This window comes from Marmota monax, unplaced genomic scaffold, assembly GCF_021218885.2.
Source record: "Marmota monax isolate L192 unplaced genomic scaffold, Marmota_monax_Labrador192_F-V1.1 WCK01_AAM20220418_F8-fsc00026, whole genome shotgun sequence".
In the NCBI taxonomy this organism is placed as follows: Eukaryota; Metazoa; Chordata; class Mammalia; order Rodentia; family Sciuridae; genus Marmota; species Marmota monax.
The window spans coordinates 8,657,632-8,682,393 of NW_026693108.1; the positions used below are offsets into that span (position 1 = coordinate 8,657,632).

Consider the following 24,762-nt stretch of genomic DNA (forward strand, 5'->3'; position numbering starts at 1 on the left):
GGAACCTTCTCCCCAAAGAGAAGCTGAATTTTCTTGTGAAATGGCCCCAGATTCAAATGTTGGTAGCCAGTTCAAAAATTAAGGCTCTATTAAAGTACACAGAGAGTAGGCCAAACCAGAATTAGTTGACTACACACGGCCTGCTGGCCCAGAATAGCTCCACTTTAAAGAATGATTGACTAGCCAGGGTCTGGTTAGGAGATGATGAGACGAGAAAAGCACGGTCGCACACTCAGCTCCACTGGCCTCCCACCACTCCTCCTCATTAACTCTGTACCATCCTAAACCTCTGAGTCAGGCAGGGACCAGGCTGCTCCCATCCTGTCTTTAAGCAGCTAGAAGATCAAAGAGAGAAACTGCTAAAGCTGACTCTAAGTATATAACACAGTTTCAACCTGGTTTAAAAAAGTAATTACAATGTGCGTTGAGTATACTGTGCATAGAAAAGTTTAAAATATATAAAGCAAAATATTTAAAGTAGGTCCTTTTTAATCCACACTTTACAAATTGTTATGTATTTATTTCATTTGTATAATAAAGTTACTTGGCATTTTTTTCCAAGTTATTTATCATGATATATGAGTGACCTAGTAACTTAACCCTGGTACATACATTTCATCAACAATAAGAAAAATATGGGAATAGAGATAAAGAAAGCATTAATAAGATACACCGGTGTGTATGCTAAGTCTGAATATAGGCCAGCAGTCAGTACTACAATTTCTGATTTCATCCAGTGACTCTGATCACTGGTTCTCCAGACCAGAACGTCCCACATTTTCCAACCACAGGACAAAGGAGATGTAACTGTAGAGAATACAAAATCAAATTGCTACCAAGGCCAGAAGATGCCATCACGTCTTGTGATTATGCTAAACACCACAGAACTAGTCACTTCAGGGGTGACTTTTATGGTGTGTGCAAACTGTCTCTTCTTTTTTTTTTTTTTCCTTCTTTTGCAGTGCTGGGGCCCTATGCGAGCTAGTCAAATGCTCTACCGCTGAGCTATAGCCCCAAGAAAGAACTACTTTCACAGATGTGCTGATGACTCCTACCATCTCAGAGTCACCAGAACTAACAGCTGAACGGCACGACTCTGGGCTCCAGACCAAATGAGATTCCACAACTGGACATACCACAGAATTCACAAGGCAAGGAACAGACAGCCACCTGGAGGCCTCAGAACACTGAACACACGGTGCAAGCTCCTTTGCTCCTCACACCCCAAGGGCACGGGAAGCCCCTCAGGCAGTGACTTGCTCATCCTTCAAATCCCCAAGGCCTGTAGCATCTGACTTATAGTCAGGATTCAATAAATACTTGAATGGACAAAATGGCTTGTACACTCCTCCCCTGGGACCAGGAGAAGCCTGGTGCCACTCAAGAAGGAAACTGACTCTGATCTCATGAGGACTCCAGGGGATCAATGAGCACCTCCTGCTAGTCTCTCAGTCCACAGTGATCTGTGACAGCTCATGAATTGAGAAAAAGTTCCATTTGCTAGAATGGGTATTTCTACAAACATCTGAACTAAAGAACTGTAGAAAGAACTTACGAGAATTTTAGGAGAGGTTCCAGGCCACGTCCAGGGAATTCATTGAGAATCTCCATGGCTGTTACACAGCCTACAGTTGGTATTCCTTCAGTGTAATCACTTCCAAGCAAATAGGCCAAGTTTATTAATTTGTTCCGATCTAATCCTACAAGAGTAGCAATTTTAATTTAAATATTTATTTTATAACATTTATAAACATAATCACATAAATTACATAATTTACATAAATGTTATATAAACGTTACATACACACACATATACACACACACTCAACAGCCAAAGATATCTCCTTTTATTATATGAAATAGATTTTTTAAAATGGCATTCTATTCAGATTTTTAAAGTTTCTCTGTTCTCACAGCTTCAAATTCCCTCTACATGCTAACCTTTGAATTTAACTATCTAGCGTGGCTGCCTCTGAACCACAGTTGCATATATTCAACTACAAACTCTGTATCTCCACTTGGGGATCCCATGGGCATATCAAATTTGACACATTCCAGCCTGAACTCTTCCCTCTCCCAGTTCCACTCCTCTTCCTAGTCTCCCTCATCCTGTTGATGGTGGGTCCACAACACAGGCTGCTTGGTACCTTGTTCCTCTCCTCTCCCCTCCCACACCAGCTGGCCCACATTCCCTCCTCCAGTGCAGGACAATGGCCTTGACCCAGGTCTCTCCATACTCTCCCACCATGTAACTCTTCCCACTCCTGCTAGCCTCCTGGGAGGGGACTTGTGCCTCAGGGCCTCTGCACTTGCTAGTCCCTTTGAGCACTTATCACCAAGTGCTTCTCTAAAGTACTTACAGATCTCCTTCAGGCCCCTAAGGCTACCTATAAATACGGTTTCTCCAGACTGTCAATAACTTATGCATTTGCTCATTATCTGTTTCTCCTACTAGACTGCTTCATTCCATCTCCCTATCAAGAATAACTGGCATTCAGGGATCACTTGATGCGGTATTTGCAGAAAGAGGAACCAATACTAGGAACACCAGCGTGGGCCATGGGCAGGAGTCACTCCACCCGATTCCTCTCTCCTACCCTGGTTCACTCTGGAGAGCTAATGACTAGTCAACTAACCAGGTCAGATGATTAAGCTTGGAAAAAAACTAAATATACCAGGACTTTGATTGAAGTCCAGTTTTCAAAATCCTATTTCTCCACTTAAGTAAAAGATCTCTTACATGAAAACTTGTATGCACCTAACCATTTCCATTAAGGCATCAAATTAGTTCCCTGGAAAGAAAACAATGCATAAGGCAAATAGCAAAGGTAAATTTCAGAAATCTACTCTGAGGTCTTACCTAATTGGTTGTGAAAGTCCACATATTGGTAATATTCTACATATTTGTTTTTATTGAAAAAGTTCTTATAGACATGCCGTGCTCCAAACAGCCAGATGTCACTATCATCGGTGATGGTTCCAGAAGTCTGGTCGGTGAGGTCCAGGATGGCACACTGCGCCTCCGCCTCCATGGGAGCCTCGATGTAGGGAATGCCAAACAGGCGCAGGAGCTCCTGCAATCAGACACAACAGCCCCGGGGAAATGCACCCAGGCCGCAGCCAGAGGGAGCAGTGCAACCACACGCCATCCAGCCTTCCCTGGGGTCTAAGGAAGGGATGCGGATGCCCCGGCCAAGGAACACACCTGGCTTTCCAGGAACATCTGTCCCGTCACAGTGGCAGCGATCCGCTCTTGCTGCTGCTTCTGAGCTTTGAGTGAATTCTGTTGTGCTAAGAGGTTGCTCTCCAGGGTTTCCAGCTCCTCCTATAGAATAATTTTTCATTTGCAGATAATTATATTAATAATCCAATTAAGTTCATTTGTTACAAAAAGCCTGCATTTAATCTGACTGAAAATATCAACAACCTTCTTCTCCACATAGATTTCTGAGCAAGACTATAATACCTGAGCTCCCTCACTAAGTCACAAGAAAAGCAGAGTCTATCCCAGACAGTAATCTAGATAGAAAAGAAGCCATCAACAAGAAGATTCATTGCAATCAGCTAATAAATTTTCATCCAACAACTCTTAAAACTCAAAAGCTACTGAGGTCGGCTTCTTAGCAATAAGTTGAAACAGGCTGCATTATTACCAAGTTGATATCTTGCCATTCATCCAGGGAGTCTTCTGCTTCCTTTTCAGCTTTTTTGCGTGGGTCAGTATCAGAGTCCTCGCCTTCTGAGTTGTCCTGTAGGAGGCTCTGGGTGCCACCAGGGGCTTCTTCCTCCTCAGTTCCTCTTGGCTCCTCTTCACTTTGTTCAGAGGGAGGTTCGGAAGCTTCAAGTTCATCATCACTTGTCACATTCTGCACTTCAATGAAGCTTCCTGTACCAAAATAACAGGGTCACTTCATCTGCAACTGGAACATGGAAATTATCCTGAAACCATCAACACCTTTCTGAAGAACCCTGAAAAATGTTGTCTCCAAAGAGAAAATCTGAGTTTAGAAGAATACATGCAATTAATGTTACTGTTAAACAAACTCAATCACAGATGCCTGTAACTTCAAAACAAGCCTTTTCAATTAGATAGAGTTTGATTCCTACCTTCAAAGATAGTCTAAGATTTGCATATTAGATTAGTCAACTGTTATATGTCCTAAGTTAACTAATATTGTTTTTAAAATTCAAAAGGAGTCTGGGGTTGTGTCAGTGGTAGAGCACTTGCCTAGCATGTGTGAGGCACTGGGTTCGATCCCCAGCACCACATAAAAAATAAATAAACAAGATAAAGGTATAAAAAATATTTTTTTAAAAAATTCAAAAAGAAAAATTATCAAGTATAGATTGTTAAATATGACTTTATGCCATTTCACTATGAAAAGAGTAAATAAAGCTGAAAAAATCCCGGGTAATACTCAGAGAAATAGTTCTTTCTCTTCCACATTCCTTTCCTCTTCTCTTGTTATTTTTTCTTAATAAATACATATTGGTTCCATTCCTTGCTTTCAGGGGAGGGGGCTTGCACGTATTTGTGTGAGGAAACAATCAGGACAGAGAGGAGCAGATCGAGGAGGAGCCAGAGGTAAGGGGAGATCATTATAGATAAAGAAAGAAATAGCAGATAGGTAAATATATTGAAGATAATGGGAGGAAGTTTCTCACTGTTAAGAAAATTATAGGGGCATGAGGCACTGGGTTCGATCCCCAGCACCACATAAAAATAAACAAACAAAAAATTGTGTCCATCTACAACTAAAAAATTTATTTTAAAAAAAGAAAATTATAAAGACAGGGGAGGTTAGAATAAACCCTGGATGTTGGGAATTACAGATATCAGTGTGAACACCTGGATCTTAATACAAAGATAGACCCAGAAATAAATATAGATGTGTGCACACATGCATCTGTGTATGTATACGTAAATGTAGCTCCAGGCTCTGTTGCTGAGGGAAACAGGGAGCACTTAGCACCCAGCCATGCTTTCTAAATATCATGCTCCCTGAAAGAAGAAAGGGTCCTTGGTGAGAAGACCAGGGTCAGGGCATGAGTTCAACACAGGCCTGGAACATCTAGGCCAGAAAGTAAGGAAATGCTCAAAATGTAAGGGGGGATTGTCGAAAGCCACAGGAGCCAGCTTGAAGAGGCCCCACTGGCCAAAGCTGGGACAACTCAAGCAAAAAAATAAACTGTCAGAGTATCAGATTGTAACTCACTGAATAAAGCCAGAATCCAGGAGGCCACACAGAAAAAAATAAAAATAAATGAGGGAGTAGAGACAGATCTTCCTTATAGTAGGGTGCCCACTGATAAATATACAAGGAATGACGCAGTCAGAAAGCCCCATTTGGTAACTATCATAGCTACAATTTACACAGATAAAGTTATCAATGGATACAAAAACAAGTGGCTACACGTGTGTTCGGGTGCACTGTACTTATTAATCACAACTGGGAAATCATGAGTTTAGAATGTAGAGGCCCAACAGACACCAGGACACAAGGTGAGAGTGTATGTGTACGAAGATCTTCATCATGCAGGGTTTGGTTTATAAAGTTATGTGAACACTAAATTGGCAAAAAGAGGGTCATTGCTCCTGCAGAGAAATATGTGTATCTATATGAATATGTTGCACATATACTTTTGGTCCTACTAAACAACCCACCTTGGCAGATTACATTTTCTCCATTTTACAACAAGGAACGAGGTTCAGAAGTGTTGGGTGGCTTCCCCGAGGTGGCCCTACTCACAAGTTCTGAAGTTGGGATGCAAACCCCAACGCTGCAGCTGCTTCTACCACACTGCCACCCCACTGTCCCCACCCTCTGGCCATCTCTGCAGGAGCTCTGAATCAAGGCAGATCTCATTGGGGAACAGTGTGGCGATAGAAATCCCCACACCCTGCAATGTTGGCAAACGACACAAAGTACTGACTCTAGAGTTACAAATAATTTTATACAAATGTAGCATCTACACATAATGAGCACCAGCAGCATATAAGTACATACAGCAATAGACACATATATCATATCCATGGGGAGAAAGCCTAACAACAGTGGCAGACAAAATAAGAAATGATAAGACAAATACAAAGTGCTTGTCACTGAGGTACTGGCAAAGGAGCCTGAGAGCTAAAGGCAAACCCCAGCTTTGCCTTCTCCCTCTAGGGTACTACCCCCACTTTATAGCCAACAATGACGGAGCTTTGCAAAGCAGGACGGACGAGGACGCAGTCCCAGCTGTGAGTCCCTGCAAAGTCATTTCACCTCTTTCTGGTTTCTCATCTGTAAAAAGTGGGAACGGGGCTACGCTAAGGGGCCTCTCAGCTCCCACCCCACCTCTGCCGCTTGGAAATAGCACAGCACTTACCATCAGATTCACTTTCTTCAGACTCCATCTCCACTGGTTCCAAGGAATTCAGGACTGACACTCGCTCCTGGCCCGCGGGTGTAGTTATTTCGCATTCCTGGATGGTTTGGGGGATATCCTCGTGCTCTGCAGCATTTAAGGGCATGGCATTTTCTAGGTTACCTACTGCCTCTGAAGGGACACTTACTATGTCCCTCCTTTCTTGTAAAGTGCTGATGCCAGTGACCTCAGCGGGCCTTGCTCCAGCTTCTCTTTCATCATCGCTTGACAAAGCAGAATCATATCCACTCTGGGAAGGGCCAGGACCTGCCCGCACCTCGAGCTCCTCAGCATGTGCTTCGCTCCTGGGTTCAGAAGCTGTGCTTGTGGGAGGTGTCTGTGTCAGTTCCTGTCCCCGGGGGAGCCCGGGCCTGTCACTGTGTGGAAGAGGACCCTTCCTGGCCTTATCTGTGGACTCACTGTTCATCTGAGAGACTCCCTTCTCCGTGTGAGTGAGTGGCATGTGTTCTTCTGGAACGTCAGACTTACTGCCTTGACTAACTAGAGTGCTCAACAAATGAACCGAGTCTGTCAGCTCCTCTCCACTGCCAGGGCTGGCCCCGGGCTCCTCCAGGAAGTGCACGTTGGCTGGAGGGGGGCCCGTGGTGAGCAGCCCTGCTCCCCCTTCTCTCACTTTAGGCCCTTCAGCATGCTCTTGGCCGGGGCTGTCTCTAAGCAGCGTCCTCACTCCTGGCCCTCCTGCCGGCATGCTGTCCCCGGCACTCACTCCCACATTTTCGTCATCATCAAGAGCTCTCTGAATGGCCAAGAGGGTCCGTGGTGATACGGAGCCTTGGTCTGGCGCAGCACCCCTCTTGCTGTGCTGCTTTGGGGCTCCACTCTCAGGCTCCTCTTCGGAGCTACTGCCCAGCATGGCGGCTTGCAGAGCTAGCAGCGTTCTTGGAGAAGGAGGGGTGGCATCAGGTTTTTTCTCTGGCTTTGGGTTTTCACAGGGAGATGACTTCATGTCAAAAGAAATGTTGTGCATTTTGCTGGAAGAAGGAAGAGACTCCAAACCCACTTCTTCCACTTTCTTAGCTTGAAAACCTTAAGAAAAAGTAAAACATTTCTCACCACACAGTTCACAGTGTGACCACATACTTCTAGTAAGATGAACGAGATGTCACTGGTTCCCATAAATGAAGTTACAATTTTTGCTAAGCAGCAATTAATTTTTAGCTAATAGATTAGTTAATCAGCAAATTAGTTAATTTTAAACTGGGTTGGCGCTGGGTTCATCCATTTATAGCTGCATAAGTAGGACCTCACTATCATTATCCAGGACCGGTAGTTTACCGAACTCAGAACCACTACATACCTTTTATCAATATGTAATGTGAAGTGTCCTCAGAGACCACTCTCCTCGATTCTACCTCCTTCAGAAAACCCCCTTCTTCTTCATACTGCCTCTGGATCTGTCCTGAGTGCTGTTGATTCATTTCTTTTTGGACATTTTCTATGTGCTGGTTTAGATAGTTTTTTTTAAGCAAGCCTTTGAGTTGGTACTGTGAAAAGTCATTGGACTCCTAGAGGCAAAATTAACAAATAAAATTACTGTTTTACATTTAATACAGACACTATTCCACCTTTTCCCCCAAAAGGGGACAAAAAATAATTGCCCGTTTTAATTAGTGGTAGTTTCATATTATACAAATACATTGGTTTATTTTACAATATTGTAACATAAAAATAAAAACTGAACACTAGGACAGACTATAACTGCCTTTAAAAAATAATCCTTAAAACAAAAGAATTAAGCAAAAAATATAGAAATTATGGATACTGTCACAATTTAATCAAAAATATTTATTGAGTATACACAAAACAATCTTGGTCATGGCTTAACACATAATCTAGAATGCAAGTGGCCAACACTGTCCTTGGCCCATAGAAGACATACACCATAAGTCACAGCAATCACAGTTATTAAGAGTAATAGTAAAATTTACAAAGCTTTCCTGTAAAGGGCATTCTTCTATACACTTTGATATAAACCATCTCAACTTATTCTCACAACCACCCTATAAGACATTATTTCCCTTCTGCAAATGAGGTTAAGTAACTTGCCCAGAGGCACATGGCTAATAAGTGGTAGATATGGGATCCAAAGCAGACATATTTACCAAAATTGAGCTACTACTATTACTATTAGTACTACTGCTCACCCTCACAACTAGCATCAACATCACCTTTACACAACATACAGATGATACAAAACCCGGAAGACTCAGAACAACTCTGTTCCATCAAAATGAGAGATGCAACAAGCTGCTACTCCACACCACCTTTCAGTACTGCACTTGAGATGTTTCCCTGAAGGAGAAGATGAGGAGCAGGTAAGGAAGAACTGCGTCCTATTTCCTCAAGTACTACGGAGATCCTGTGTGAAATAAAATGCCTGATACACACAAGGGGCCCAAATATTTTTCCCTGAAATAAAAATAAATTTACTTCTGTACACCCAAAGACCCAAGCATCTCATTTCTTTCCATCTCAGTACTTTCCCATCTTCACATCCCACATGGGAAAACAGAAGAAAGTGAAAGGAAAAGAAACATATCCTGCCCTTTTCCTACTTCTCATGTCAATTGAAGAAGTACTCAAAATCTTCAGAAAACTTTTTTTAAAAAAATTACTATGTCCCTCAGTAGGGATAATGTCACAAGTTTTGCTTCTGTCCTGCAGTGGGCTAAAGAAGAACTATGGAATTGTAACTAATGCCCATTTCACCTCTGCATTGCTTCAAATAATGTTGTTCTTTGCTTGGTGAATTCATTTTTTTCCCTCAGGGATAAAGTTTAATCTCACCAATTTTGCATTCTATGCCAGATAGATATTCTTACATACTTAGAGAATTTACTTCCCATTAAGAGTATAAAACAAGATTATTGGTTGCAATTTACAAAGAGAAGGTAACTGCGAGAATTTACTAATCTTTCCTTCATCATTAAATATACATGTTCTTAAACAACAGAAATACTTCTGTTTTATGCTAAAACTATGGATTGAGTCACAACTGTTCATACAGTTATAATGGATTGTAACATTTACTTTAAGATGGAAAATTTATAACACAGATGTTACTATCAGACTCCAAACCAGCATTAGAATGGACTTGTAAACTTAATGTAATTATTTCCCCTTAATATGTTAATTACAGAATATTTGAAGAAGCTCAAATGACAAAGGAAAAAAAAAATTGTCCACTGCCCAGGGACAATGTCACGACAGCTTGTTGCATTTCCTTCCTGTCATTTTCAACTCTATTACCAGAAATTAACATATAATTTCAGTACTGCTTATCAAATTTCTCTCCTTTCTAATAAGAAGTTCTGCTGATGTTTTTCATTCTAAGTATTAACATACTACTGTATACTAATGTCTATGTCACCTCTGGCATTGCTTCAAACAATGTTCTTCTCCGCTTGGTAAATTCTTTCATATCTGTCAAGATTTCATGCTTTACTTCCGGGGGTAGGCTGGTGAAGTCCTCAGACTCAATATCTATTGAGTGAGGATTATGGAAGAACTCTTCCTGTAAAGAGTAAAATATAACACAATGAAATTTACATTTCATACACTTAATTCAATTCACTGTTACACTCAAATGAATTTGGTTATCAAAGAATGTTATCTGCTTTACTAGGAAACTTGAGAATATGTTCATTTTAAAAACTTTTATATACAGTATGACTTGAATTTATAAAAACATTATTCATTAAAATATGTGCAGTGAGAATGTTAAAACACATCCAGATTCATTGACATTCTTGTCTAATTCTCTTCTTAAATAGGCACTGGTCCTAGGAACTGACTTCTAACTAATAGAAAGTGGTAGAAAGATACTATATAACTTCCAAAGCTTGGTTAGAAAGACAGCGAAGTTTCTGCCTGGAACTTTTTTTTTTTTGGAATGCTTGCCCTTGGAACACAGCTGCCATGCTGGGAAAAAGCCCAGGCCATGTGGAGGCCACACACAGGTATTCTGGTGGCCAGCCTCAGTGAGGTCTATCTGACAGCCAGCGTCAACAACTGGACATACAAGTCCAGCCCTGGCTGTAGACTGACCTTTACCTACATGGTGGGCTCCAAGAGAGCAGTCCTAAATGAGCAGATCAACACCCAGACCAAGACAGAATGTGAAAATGCTCACTTCTATACCAAGTTACATGATAACAGATAACTAGAAAGTAGGCAGACATGCACACAAACAAGTGCATATACACATGTACATTTGGTGCATACTCGCACACCCAAATACAAACACAGGTATTCAACCAGATGGGTTGGGGAATGTGATCTACAATATACCAAAATTTTACTCCAAGTTAGTCCAGATGGTATGCTTTCTATATTCTACACAGGCACGTATTACTATTTATTGATTGGTCATTTGATTGGCTATAAAGAAAATGGCTATTTTGGACAAACATATATAATGGCAATTCCATACATGTGTATATGGGTGAGTTTTTATTTATACACACACATAAATGCACAGATATGTACATATATGCATATAAATACACACAATAAAAAGGGAATCTGTATTTACTTTTTATCAGGGACTTTGATTAATATACAATAACTAATCAATAGTATTTTCACGTTGATCATTTCAAATAACAAAACACATTCTGAATTTCAGAATTATTTAAATACCTGTAATGCTTGTTTCTGATCCATTCTTTCTTGCCACTCTTTTTCATCTTCTTCTTCTGAACTGAAAGTCAAACACGTATTTACAAAACCTAAGACCATTTTGAAGCCTAAAGATTTACTGAGTGCAAGATGCTGCTAGTGTTAGGGGCAACAACAGCAAATAAGCCAGCAAGACCTGGGCACCAGGGGCCGCACTGTCTGGTGGGGAGCACAGGTAAGTCGGCAACCACAACATGACCTCAAAGCCTGAGCCGTGAGGGAAGGGCAGGCTGCTGAAGGTGCACCCAGGAGAGTCATCTCAGTCCCATTTGGAGAGCCAAGAAAACTGTCCACGTCTCCTAAATTACACTGGCTGGATTCAGCCACTAGTAAATGTGGTGTCCAGTTGTGGGGTACAGAGAGATTCATGGAGGGAAGTTTTCCAGAGGGAAGAACTAAGCTTTAGAACTATCTAAAAACAAGGGAAAGAGAGCCTGCCTGTGGCCAGTGTGGTGACCAGAAGATGAAGCTGGAGCATGTGATTAGGGTTGACATTTATCCTCGAGAAATAGACAGAAATGGCCTGGGCTCAGCCCCTGCTGCCTTGTCTCCTGGGAATGGGGGCTAAGGATGAAAACTAGTCCTCCATCTACACACCAAACACAGACGCTGCGGGAGGCGGACAGGCCACCAGAAGAAGAGGGGCTCACAGAGAGTACTGAAAGGCACAGTCCCAGAACACAGGCCAGCAGGACAAGTGATCTGACCTCAGGGCTGAGAAGCGAGCACACCACAGTGCACGGTGCCCCCTGGACTGAGCAGCAAGGGTGTGACATGTGGGGTCTCAGCACATGGTGAGAGATGAAGCAGGTGACGAGAGCGCGCCAAGCAAAGTGTAAGACAACCAAAATGCTTGTCTTCCAACTTATAAATCCAGTGCTAGCAAAGGCTCTTCAGTATGCAAAAGAGCAACAGATCTCCAAAGCACAAAGACAAGTCAGAAAATGACAAACCTGGATTTTGGAACACATTCTGAAGGGTATAGAGAAGGTTCACTAATAAATCCCCACAGGCCTTATCATGTAGGTAAAACATAAAGTTTAACTATCTCAATACCACAATGACTAAAGTAATATTCTTTTTTTTTTTTTTTTTTTTAAAGTAATATTCTTAAATAATTAAATACTTACCTATGTTTTTCTTCCTCTTGTAAAGGTGGCAAAACGTAGATGTCATCCTCTCTTCGAACTTGTGTAAGACTGGGTAGTGCTTCATTTCTGAAAAGCAAACAAAACTCTGTAAACAGAGAACATATAAAAACGTATTTTGAGTTGGTCATCTTCCCACACTGCCTACCAAGCCTGCTCAAAGGCAGTGGCTCTCCCCCTCCTGGGGGGCTCTCCAGCACGGTGGGAGCTAAATACAGCCCAGAGGAAAGAAGGAGACTCACAGGGGCTCCTCAGCCTTGGCCACAGCCCACCCACAGTCAGAAGATGGAGCTTTATAAAGAACCAAGTGGGGCTGGGTGGGCAGCTCTGTGACAGAGCACTTGCCCAGCACATGAGGGGCCTGGAGCTCAACCCTCGCACCACAAAATCAATGAATGAAATGTAAGCACTGCGGGGGGGGGGGGGGGGGGGGGGGGGGGGGGGGGGGGGGGTGGGGGGGGTGGGGGGTGGGTGGGGGGGTGGCCCAGCCTTTCTCATTAGCAATGCTGATTCTCCTGGAAGGGGGAGATTCACCAATTCAAACTATCAGAACCAAGGGCAGTCTACTTATCCCTCTCATTTCACTCTCTATTTTCTTTTGAGAATTAAAGTTACAGAATGAGAACCCTAGGAATGCAATACAAAAGTGAAACATTTTTAATTAATCTCCCAAATCACTGTAATTCCCCTCTTGCCTTTTGCTGCTGAAGGCGGTTTTGATAGCCTGTCTTTTCAAAAACGTTTTCAGAAGCTTCTCTGTAGTTTTTCTGGAGTCACTGGAGGCCAAATCCTTCCTCTGCCTTCTTTTTGCCTATGAAAAGCAAGGACATAAGATTTGAATTCAGAGTTATCAGTCTATTAAGAACATTTCTGTGATTGTTTTTTTTCCCCATAAAATTTGGCTTGTCTGAGTTTTGAGATGACGGCTGTTCCAGTGTCTCCTCCAGTGAGCACCCTCAGGTTTCCGCTACGTGAAGGGCACCCAGAGCTTCCACCTATTACTTATATAGTTTATTGGGGGAATTATTTGTTACTCTCAGGCTCTTTTAAATGTCTTTTAATATGGCCTAAGAAGCCTAAAACTTGATATGTAATCAAATAAATGTTTCCCAAAATGAATGACAACATTAATTCTTTAAAATGCTGTTATGCCAGAAACAATTTTCGATATTACTTTTTTGCATTACTTGTATGTAACTCTGCCCCTCAACATCCAAGATTCTGTCAGATGAAATCCTAAAATGTACAGAAACATCTTAAAAGGAAAATCTAACTAGGGATAAATGAAACAATCTCTGTGCTTATGGTTGAGATAGGCAGGAAAAACAAAGTTATCCTCTTTTCCTTTCTAATCTTTCCAAAAAAGGACTTGACACAGAGTATGGCAAACTAAAACATTCAGGTCTAGACATGTATACAGAGTTAACAAATGTGCTCAAGCATTATGAATTTATGAATCCTCACTTCTACTCTTATTTCCTCACTTGGATAATAATTTGACATGATTATAAACTGATGAACTGATGAGCTGGCATTTTCTACATATAAAAGTCATATAAATCATTATTATTATTTGGATTGCTTGAAATTTTTAAAAACTACTTTCAGAACGATAAGGAAAATCACTGTCAATCTTTTATATCAGGCCCAAATTCCTCCCTGGATAATCCACTTCATCACCACCTTCAACCGCACCACACTGCGGCCTCCTGAGACCCGACCCACCTTTAAAAGAAGAGGTGGTACCAATCTCACTTTCAGGGAAATCTTAAACAGGTTTTCCTTAAGGTTCTGAGCAATGGTAGCACAGTGGGAATAAATGTGGAATACCTAAACAGATACTCTAAAGAGAAAACTCTCAAGTTCAAGAATTCTAGTAGTTCTAGTTAAATTTTATCATCCTACCATGATGTACTATAATAAACCTTCTTGAAAAAAGAAAAACTTGCTTGTTTGTTAAAGATGAATTTTAAAATGTAGTTGAAATTAAATTGGTTATATGTCAAAGTAAGTCTTGGTATCTAAAATTCTAAAAAGAAAATAAAATTAGAAGATACTTACCAAAGTCTGCTTCTTCAACAGTGGAGCATCCCCATCGAACACAAAAATAGGGCGAATTCGAAAATATAAGAGTTTGCAGAGCCGATGAAACAAAGTGAGAAGATGGGCATTCTCTATGGCGTTCCCATGGCGATCCCGGGCTCCTTTAAGTGCCTGGTTGAGCCAAATGCTGATATCTGAGAGGACTGTTAAAGAAAAGCGTTCTGGAATGTCCTCCTCATCCTCACAAATTCAGCCTCCTATACCTGGTAATACCAAGCACTGAACACCAAGATCACCACTCATCTGAGATTTTAAAACGTCTGGCCCTGACGGGATCTCACAAGAACACTTAACTTTTACTATTCACATACTTAATTTTTATACCATTCAAAGACAGACATGTCCTTAAAAAAGAGAAATTATATCTGATTCAATTGTATATGTCAAGATCATTGTACTATCATGTGTAACTAATTTAAAACAAATTAAAAAAAAAAGAATTCCATTTCCAGGCACTCATCCTCAAGAAGCATCATGGCTTAACAAGATTCATTTACAAGAATGCTTGTATATAGCAAGGAAAATGAGAAGAGCAATTCAAAAGCTTTCCAACAGTTTTTTTTAAAAAAGAGTTCTTTTTAAAATCGTGACATATGGATCTGCTAAAATACCAAGGAGCTCTTAAAAATGGAAACTGAAGAAGCATGTTTAGTGACAAGAAAGACAGTTACAAATACTACTACAGGAAACTTACAGGTAACAAAAATATATGCACTCTGATTCCATTTACAATACCTATAATGTTAAACATAAAAATCTAGAAAGTCATTCACCAAAATATTAAATAGCAGCTATTGTGGCTAAAACCAAAGGTAATTAATGTTTTCTTCTTGGAGATTTCATTTAAATTTTCCAACAAATGTGCCTTTTAAAAAATTTTTTGTTGTTGTTGTAGATGGACACAATACTTTATTTTATTTATTTATATGTGATGCTAAGGATCAAACCCAGGGATTCACACGTTAGGCGAGCGCTCTGCCACTGAGCCACAACACCAGCCCTAACAAATGCACCTTTGAAAATGCACTTTGTACTTGTCCATAAGAGTGGCCCAGCACCCTGCTGCACTTCCTGCTCTCATTCTCTTCGCCAGCTCCTCCACCTCACCATGGAGGAGCTTTCTTTGACCTTTCCTAGGCCTTCTTCCCTCTTGTCTGCACCACTCCATGGGCCACCTCGGCCCCACATCACACCCTACCCACGTGCATCTGGCTTTCCTAACCACACACCAGACACCTAGTTGGCACCCCTACCTGATGCCTCACAGACATTTCAAGCTGAATTCCATGTGTCCACCAGGCCACTGAGGCCCCTACCTCGGTGACTGCCACTCCTATTCACCAGAGAGAACTCCAGGTGTCCTCCCAAGTACTCCTCTCCTCCAACCATTGGCAGATTCTACCAATCCCACCTTCTAGTGCACCTTCAAAGTGCATTTGGATCTCAGCAGCAACAATTAAAGCCCCCTGAGGCTCCCCATTACCTTTAGGATCCAAAGTTCTCCCCATGACCTACAAAAGGCCTGAATCTGGCCTCTGCTCATTTCTCCCATCACATTTTAAGCCACTAAGCTCCTTCCTACCTCAGGGGCCTTCTCACATACTCTTTCCTCTTCCTCTGAGTTTCCCCCTCTGTTTTGTTACCATCTACTGAGGTCTCAGTCTATGAGTCCCCTCCCCAGCCTAGATTAAGACCTCCTGTTACACATCCCTATTTAAAAATGCATTATTATGTGGCAGAAATTCTTCTATGCAGCACTGGACAGTTTCTGCCCTTATGGAGTTTACAATGTAATGGAAGAAAAGCAGAACCTATGAGCGCCACACTCATCTAAAGCACGCTTCTGTGCACTACACTCCCTTCCACACAGCCTATCAGAGTGCAAATAAGTATCTACTATTAAATGAGCTGAGCAGGTTAGTATTTAAGTGAATGTACAGAGCCTAATTTTTACAACCATTAAAAAAAAAAAAAAAAAAAAAAAAAAAAACTTAGGCTCATCAACAATTACCTAACTAAATGCTATGCAACAAAACAGCTAGTGCCCAGCACACCATGGTTTTATTTATTCCTGTAACATCAGTGCTGCCGTGGGCTGGGCATATACAAGGCTTTAGGGAGATGCATCAAGTGATACAGTTGTGAAGAAAACAGATGTGGTCCCCATCTCTGAGAAACTTAAATCCAAACAAGGGACACAGACAAATAAATAAATAATGGACATGTAACAACTTGGGTTGTTGGTGAGCACCAAGGAAGAAACAGAGCAGAACAAATGGACACGAGTAACCAGGGCTAAGGGTTAGGATTAGAGAGGGCTTCTGAAGAAGACACAGAGACCTGAATGGAGGAGAGAACAGGCCAAACACAATGCCCTAGGACCAAAGCCACTTAAATACTCAAGGCCCACACGGCAGAAGGGATGGTGGGACTGATGTGCAAGCATCACAAACAGCCACTGGATGACTTTCAGAACCCCGAGGATCTCGCTGGGGAACATGAGAAGAATGAACTACAGGGAAACCAGTTAAATTAGCTGTAACAGCTCATCCGGACAGCAGGCAGCTGTGGCAGAGACCATGGGAAGTGGTCAGGCCTAGACCCATCTTGGAGGCAGGACTCAGTGATGTCTTAGAGCCACACTGTACTGAATAACTATGTCTGCTTGCTACACTGTTGTACGGAATTACCTGTCTGCATAGTAAGTTTATTCTCAACTTTATGATCAGACAAAATCTAATTTCAGATTATTAACTCTCATTCATGCTCTTAAAACAGGATATGAAGCTTTTGAAATATAGATTACTAAACTCCATATGCCTAAAATACTGAATCATAGAGACTAGATGGGGTTTTTTCGTACTTTTAAATTTATCAAGGATAGTGTCAATCCTCAGCCAGTGTTAAGAGCTTCAGCTGGAAATTCTTAGAGAAGAAATACATAGACTCAGACAAGCTGAAAATATTTGCATAACTTGACTTGTCTAATTTCAGAAAGCTATGTCAGGCAAAATTAAACTTCTCCAAGGGGTAGAAAAGTTAAAATCTATAGCAAATCCAAAAATCATTTCATGTTAAAAACCCAAAGAACCAATAACATTTAAAAAGAACAACAATTTTTAAAATGTCCTTAGTTATAGAGTTAGGTGAGTTAATTTTGAAGTAATCCCCCGTTAGTATGCATAGCATAGAGTGTAGTAACTTCATAATACACTTACGTGCACTTTACAAATGTTAAGGTCCATAATAAAAAAGAAAAAAAAATTAAACCACTGATTGTATATTACTTAACAGCCATTTAAATCACATAAATAAACCAGACATTCAACTATTCAGATGGTTCAAAACCACTTTATTTAGAGACCCAAGAACAAACTATGAACCTGGTATAATTGTGAATAAGTTCTTTATTAACAAAAAATAAATAAAATATATATTTCAGATGTCTGAATTATTCTGAAGACAAAGAAAAATCAATTATACAAGCTATCAAGTACTGTATATGAGGTTATCATTGTAACTAGGCTGACAGTCCTCTTTAGCTAAATGATTAGTTCTTTAAAAGAGCCTAAAATAAAAATGACTTCATATTCCAAATGGGCCTCTTCGAGCCATCTGCAAACATATAATCTAAATTACATGGTTTACCTTTCCTTCCTTTGACGTCCTACAAAATTAGAAATGTGACCTTGGTGTTTCATATCAGTAGTTCTAGAAAATCTTAATCTTTTAAAAGGATTTAACCATAAAATGACCTAAATCTTTGCTGACGTTTTAAGGGTTCCTGACAGTAAAAACCATCTTTTCATCCACTGATAGGCCATCTTCAGAATGCAATTAGACCGAGAAACCACTGGGGGGCAACAGAGTGCGGGTGCGTAAAAACAAAAAAACTTCCTTTTCCCCAACTCAAGGTACCCTGAACAAAAGCTTTTAAGCTGAGCATTCAATGCGGATGTATTTGAATATTATCCACTAGGAAAAACGTGGTAATTATCTCATTATGTTCTTAAAATCATTAGTGTTCCTCTTCATACAATGGCTTCTTCCCGGTCCTCCATGAGGACACTGGTATGAGGTCTCCGCGGCTTCGGGGAGGGAACAGGTACCGGATCAAGGCAACACTACTTAGCGAATACAAGTGTCCAATACAAGCATCACGTTTTCATAATGAAAAAAAAAATTTAAAATTCCAAAGACACGAAATCAGCCAAATATGCACACAAGCCACTATCCTTAACAAGTCAGTCACAGGGAGTGGGAGGAAAAGTATTCACTGCGTACTTTCGAAAACTTTCCCAATGTCGTAACAGGAATTCCTGCTTCCAAAAACCATGATTTAAAGAGTTGCCGATTCAAAAGAAAAGGGCCAGACAACCTGGTCGCACAAGCCCCCTCCTTAAGTCACACGAAAGGAACTAGACTCAGAAGAGGAGAGGACACGAAGGGGTGGGATGCTCCCTGCCGACCTCCCACCCACGACACCACTTTAGTTCTGCAGAAACTTCGCCAAGTTCACCTGCACTTGGCAGATGAGCCACCGAGAGCGAAGGATACCCACAGCGAGGACCTTCCCCTCCAGGGCCTCGGGGCTGACCTGCCGCCCCGAGCACTCCAGCAGCTTCCAGAGCCCCTGGACTCCCATGGGGCAGGCGCGTCCGGGATCGGCCTTTTACTCCAGCTCTTCTACAAAGTCAGGTGACGCCACCTCCCGGAACCCAGGAGCGGAAAACAATAGAAAGCCCACGTTTCCCGGGGAACTGGCCCGAGAGCGCACCAGGAAGGGGAATCCACGCCAGAACACTTCCTGGCGGCTGACACCTCCTCCAGGAAGAGAGCGGACGGGGAACGGTTCGCGTTGGCGTAGAGCAGGGCCTCGACTTGTCAGGGCTTTATCCCAAATGTTTGCATTCCGATGGAAGACCGGGGTAGGCGATGAGAGAGGACGTGACAAACGACAGAAGGCATAACTCGGATTCTGCTAGCTTTCCTTGGGTGGGTCTGTAATTTCACAAGGAATGGTGCCTTCTCAGCTTCCTTCTCACAGAATGGTGGGGCGGAAGTCCCGCCCTCGTCCATGACGTCAATTCACTGCGTCCACTGCACTCCGGAAGCGAGGGAGCGTTTCCGCCCCAGTGTTTGGGTCTAGGTGCTCTCTTCGGTGCCACGGTCATCAAGTGTGGCCACAAGACTGTTTTTGCGGATGGCGACTTTATGTGATTTTTCAGCACCCGTTTCTCCCCCAGTGAGCCTCCAGTTGTGCGGAATCCATGTGGCTGCGGTGGTTTTAGGCAGGATTTGTACAGTAGCGTGTAGTAAGTAGATAGAAGTAGTAGAGTTCAAAGCTTCACCCAGCGTCTCAAACTTAGAATTCCACTGTTTGTGGACAGAAATGGCAAGAAATGAATTGGCCGAGTAGCCAGCCCTCAGGCCAACATTCAAATCACGACTGTACCTCATTAATAAGTTGCTGAGATCGTATTTGTTAAGAATTTTTATCTTCAGATGTACACATAGAAGTGAAACTAGATTTACAGATAGGTAGTGTAGTTAGGTCTAATATGGAGAATGGAGGCCATATTGAGAATAGAGTCCAGGAAAAGGGGTATTGAGAATGTCCCCAAGGCCCAGAGCTCATCCCAAGGAAATGTTAATGAAGCAGCTCCCAGCAAACACGGAGATGCTAATCCAAAAGTCCTTCCTGCCAATATTACTCTTTCAGCCCTCCTGTCTCCCCCACCCCCCTCGGAAAACTGAAAAAAGACCTTAGCTATAAAAAGGGGAAGACATCGCCCTTCCACAGATTTCACCTCTTGGGTCCCCTTTTTCCTGCGGGAGGAAGTCTTTTCGGCTGTCCTTTAATAAAGCTTTTACATTACACTCTAAACTTGCCTTGGCGTGCTTCTCTGGTGTTAATACTTCAGCACTGGGGAAGCAAGGATTCGTCACCGATAAACAGCATAACAGAAGCAGCCTTGCAGACTTGGCGAGGTTAAAAGGTGATGTGTGCAATGCTTTTAGCACTAGCTATCAAGTGAAAGTATTAACTTACACATTTGTTCAAATTTAAGTGATGTATTGAGAAGAGATTCCAATCCAGTGAAAAAAGTTGGTTTAAAAGAGCAGGTAATTTGTTAAAAATATCAGAAACCAGTTTTTAGCAAAACCATTTGTGTTCAAACTTAGTTCATAGTAGCCATGTTAAGTTGACTTACAATTTTCCATCAGGAATAAGCCTTACAAAATGCTTTTCACATTTCCTCCGTGGTAAAGTAGTACCCAGAAATTGTTCAGAGTTGTGTTTTACTGAGGGTAGTATAATTACATATTTAATTACATATTTAATTTTTGCCCCCAAACCACAGAAGACTATAAACTTAATGAAACCAAGAACTATCATGTTGACTTTCATCCCCCACTTCTACTCATAGTAGGCATTCATAAATGCTGCCTAAATGACCTCTCAAGTCCCTGGTCTAAAACTCTCCATCCTTGCACCCTGTAGAAAAATATTTCCTAGAGGTCAGGCAAATGTTAGTTCAGATCTCATCTAAGCCATGTAAAAACTGTGATATGGGCTGAATTGTCCTACAAAATGCATATGATGAAGCCCTAACCTCCAGTACATCAGAATGTGGCTCTATTTCAAGATCAGATCTTTAAAGGGTGATTGTTAAAATGAGGGTATTAGGGACTTGGTGGATCACTCAGTGGTAGAGCACTTGCTTAGCAAGTACAAGGCTCTAAGTTTGATCACCAGCACCACTGAAAAGTAAGAGGGGAATGAAGCCATTATGTTAACCCCTTATCAAATTTGATGTTATCTTTATAAGAAGAAATTTGGACCCACAGACTCTAGAGGGATACCCCTGCCCGACACACACACACACACACACACACACACACACACACAAATACGAAAAGCCAATGAACACAGTAAGAAGGTGGTGGTCTAGAAGTTGAAGAAAGGCTTGAGAAGACACCAAACCTACAAAGAACTTGTCTTGGACTTCTAGACTCCACAACTGTGAGAAAACAAGTTTCTATTTTTTAAACCACACAATCTGAGGTATTTTTCTATGGTAGCTGTAGCATACCAAGACACTCTGTTGTGCTAGACAGGTTTCTTCACTCATGACAGCCTCAGTTCCTGCCAGCAAAATGGGAGTGCTATAACTTTTTTAGGATAGATTTGAGATCACAGTTCTAAAGTGAAACGCCTAGGAGGTAATGGCACTCAAACTAGTTTTTGAGTGAATGACTGGCAGGGTGAAAATGCTGCATGTGAAGTTAAATTGAAGAATGTGACAGATCCTGGAGCACCTGATTGAGCTCCTGCAGCGTCTGAGAGAAGGCAAGTTGGGAAGAATTGTAGCTGCTGCATCAGCTTGGCCTACTGATAGGATGTAGCTCTGTAACAATAGCAGTCTGAAAAGGAATAGTTAAAGCATTTGATCTAAATCAGCTTTGTTTCTGACTAAGAGCTAAATAAAAACAATTAGCCAGTGTGGCCATTTGAGTGATATAAGTGCTTTTAACATCAAAGCAATGCTCTTGAGTATGAAATGCCTTTGAAGGAATAGCAACTAAGGGGCATATATTGGATTAACAAAGAATTAGTTCTTTCAGATCCTGTTGAAAAGGCTCTCTATTAAGAATGAAAACAGTAAAACAGACATATTTTAGAATAATAATAGTAAGGACTTAAATAGTATTTTCTATCCATAAGGCACTGTTTTAAACATGACACATATCAGGTTATTCATTCTTCCAAACCATTGTTACATTTACCAATGAAGAAATAAGCACAAAAAAAATTAATCTTAATGTGCCCCAAGGCAATATATCTGGTAAGTGCAAAACCAGTATTTAAACCTTCATTGCATCTATGGAGACTCATATGAGTTGACCAAGAAATAAAATAGAGTAGGAATGTTACTAGTTTTCAAAGAGAAGTATACAATAGATCTCCCATTGCTAACAATCTTTGGTAAAACTGTGCCACAATACCTAAACCTCACTGTGCTCCAAATAACTGCCAGACTTGTAAACCAAGTTATTAAGTGATCACATGTATCAAGACTATTATAAAAATTATTGATTAGTATGCAGACTGCATAAACTCTAATTTCCTAGGCATCACCTTGTTCTTTAATATCTTCTTTTACTTTCCATTTTTCTACTTTCTTCTCCTCTTTGCTCTTTCAACCTACCTCTTCTCTAAAATATTCAGTTGAACTATATGAAAGAGCCTATATTCAACCATGTTTGAAAAATTATACTTTCATTTGGTTCAAGTAATATAAGAATCACATTTTCCACTTTTCTATTATAAAGTCGTATAGACATCTAAAATTATAGTCATCATAATGCATATTATTTCATTGATTACAAAAGTAATAAGATTCAGGATGGTTTCCTATAACACACTAGTTAGGCAGAACAGACAAATTATCATGTACATAAAAGAATACCCTTTTATCTAAAACAAAAGTTTGATAACACATGATTAAAAGTAGAAAACAAAATTTTATTTGATGAAAACCTTTTAAAAGTTCCAGTATGAAGTAACAAAATCAACAACCTACAAATCTTTCAGTCCTTTGCATTTCAAGCAAAATATTCTCTTCAGAAAAATGACCATTTCATAATATATATCCCTTTCTGTAGGCTAGACATGTGTATGTGGACAAATGGATATAAAATTCAAGAGAAAAAAAATGAAACTATTTTAAAAATAAAAGTCTGAACCCTCTCCTTGAGGTGTATTGCAATATGGTTACCAACATATCCAGCACCTTGTAATCACCAAGCTACTGTTGTAAGTCCTGGAACAAACCCCTAAAATGAAAGAACAAGAGATCCTAGTTGTTTGTGAGTCACAGGTTGGCAGCAGAAGAAGAACTGACAGCAGCTAGAGAGGAGCTCAAATACATGAAATCCACACTTCCAAAATATTTAACTCACTTCAAAAAGACAATTGGATCAAAAAAAGAAACAGCTCAGAGTTAGAGTTTAGAATGTGGAGAGTGCCCTCTGAGTGACCTGGGCATTCTTGATGCATCTTCAAAGCCATTATTAACATATGATGCCATTCTAGGGATCAGTCAAGTATCAGAAAATCTCCCTGCAAGGTAGCTTGGGTACAGAAACTTCAGATGCCACTGTTCTTCTATTCTATCACTAAGCCAGGTTTATTCTAGACTTACAGAAGTCTTCAAAACCTAAGGTTCTTGTCAATATTTGATACTAACAGTCAGGAAAGTCATGAAGGAATCAATGCACTAAGTCACCCTTTACACCAATAGAAAAGACCAGGTTTTTTGAGTCTTTCCTCTTTTGCCTCTTTATTGAGAATCCTGAGACAGTTAATCAGGAGACAAATGAGGCAAGCAAAATACTGCTATTAGTGAAAGAAGTACTAGACTCAAAATAATTTTAAATGAGCTTTAACCATGAGCAAAACCTAGAAATTGGCAGCCCCCATTTTTTAAGGGTAGACAAATGCTTTACATCTTCATCTTAGGAATAAAACTATCTGTAACAAATTAGCTAGGGATCGAGTCATAAATCACTTCATGCTTAAGTATTTCAAATCTTGATGCTGTTAAGTGAATTTGTGTTTCTGTTTAGAAATAGTTGTAAATTTTGGGATTTTTATGAAACTTTTTGTCTAGATTGTTTACATACTCTTAATTTTAAAAGGGCAATAATCTGTGCTTATCTGCTTATACATCTGAAATCGCCCATGATAATCATATATAAGCTTATTTATTAAGAACTATAAGGTTATGCTTTGTACCACAAGATCTGTTCTATTAATGTAGACGTTTCAACCTTCCACTATCGTATTGCAGCCCTGTAGGTAAGCTGTGTGGATGACACCATGCGGAGAGCCCAGCAGGGTCACTCATCCCCATCATAGTCGCGGTAGCCCTGGTAGCCACGGTTCCTTCTCTCATGGATGCTGGACATCTTTTTCCATGATGAGTCCTGATGGAAACTGGCACTGAAGGACCGGCCCAGATGCCCATGCTGCTTCTTGGAGATATTGTCTTCACTCTCAGATTTGGCCATGCCCTGGGCATGTGCTGGAGGTTGTGAGTCTTGTCTGATGGTTCCAAATGGAAAGTTCCAAAGCCCAAATCTTTGCCAATGAAGTCTCTGGAATGCTATGAGGCAGTGCAAATTCCCCCCAACCTGAAAAGAGAAAAAAGGCAGGTCAAGAAAATATAGAAAAGTAAATTATATAAATGTGTGGGTCCCGATGGACCCCCTTTTCTGTTTGTTGTTGTTTTGCCCTTACACATTCCTAAAAACAGTACTTCTCTGGTCAGACACCAGAGCACACTATCCTATGCATCATTCCTGACACTGTCTTTACAAAACAAAGCCCACAGGA

At 40.9% G+C, this 24,762-nt stretch overlaps 2 protein-coding genes across 9 annotated transcripts in view; both read right to left on the reverse strand.

Annotated features, from left to right (window-relative positions):
• Window positions 1-19,414, reverse strand: part of Ercc5 (ERCC excision repair 5, endonuclease) — a 40,616-nt gene extending 21,202 nt beyond the window's left edge. For all 3 annotated transcript variants that reach the window (XM_046454973.2, XM_058582736.1, XM_046454974.2), the window contains exons 1-12: window positions 18,918-19,414; window positions 14,319-14,494; window positions 12,953-13,068; window positions 12,240-12,326; window positions 11,071-11,131; window positions 9,800-9,943; window positions 7,727-7,934; window positions 6,370-7,455; window positions 3,654-3,886; window positions 3,206-3,325; window positions 2,861-3,074; window positions 1,556-1,700 (exon numbers count right to left, since the gene is read on the reverse strand). In XM_046454973.2, coding sequence (XP_046310929.1) covers window positions 1,556-1,700; window positions 2,861-3,074; window positions 3,206-3,325; window positions 3,654-3,886; window positions 6,370-7,455; window positions 7,727-7,934; window positions 9,800-9,943; window positions 11,071-11,131; window positions 12,240-12,326; window positions 12,953-13,068; window positions 14,319-14,494; window positions 18,918-19,005 — 2,678 coding nt within the window. In that variant the 5' untranslated portion in view covers window positions 19,006-19,414. The remainder of the gene's footprint in view (window positions 1-1,555; window positions 1,701-2,860; window positions 3,075-3,205; window positions 3,326-3,653; window positions 3,887-6,369; window positions 7,456-7,726; window positions 7,935-9,799; window positions 9,944-11,070; window positions 11,132-12,239; window positions 12,327-12,952; window positions 13,069-14,318; window positions 14,495-18,917) is intronic.
• A 3,455-nt stretch (window positions 19,415-22,869) lies between these two features.
• The window catches only part of Bivm (basic, immunoglobulin-like variable motif containing), a 33,046-nt gene continuing 31,153 nt past the window's right edge, over window positions 22,870-24,762 (reverse strand). For all 6 annotated transcript variants that reach the window (XM_046454977.2, XM_046454979.2, XM_046454975.2 and 3 more), the window contains one exon: window positions 22,870-24,560. In XM_046454977.2, coding sequence (XP_046310933.1) covers window positions 24,267-24,560 — 294 coding nt within the window. In that variant the 3' untranslated portion in view covers window positions 22,870-24,266. The remainder of the gene's footprint in view (window positions 24,561-24,762) is intronic.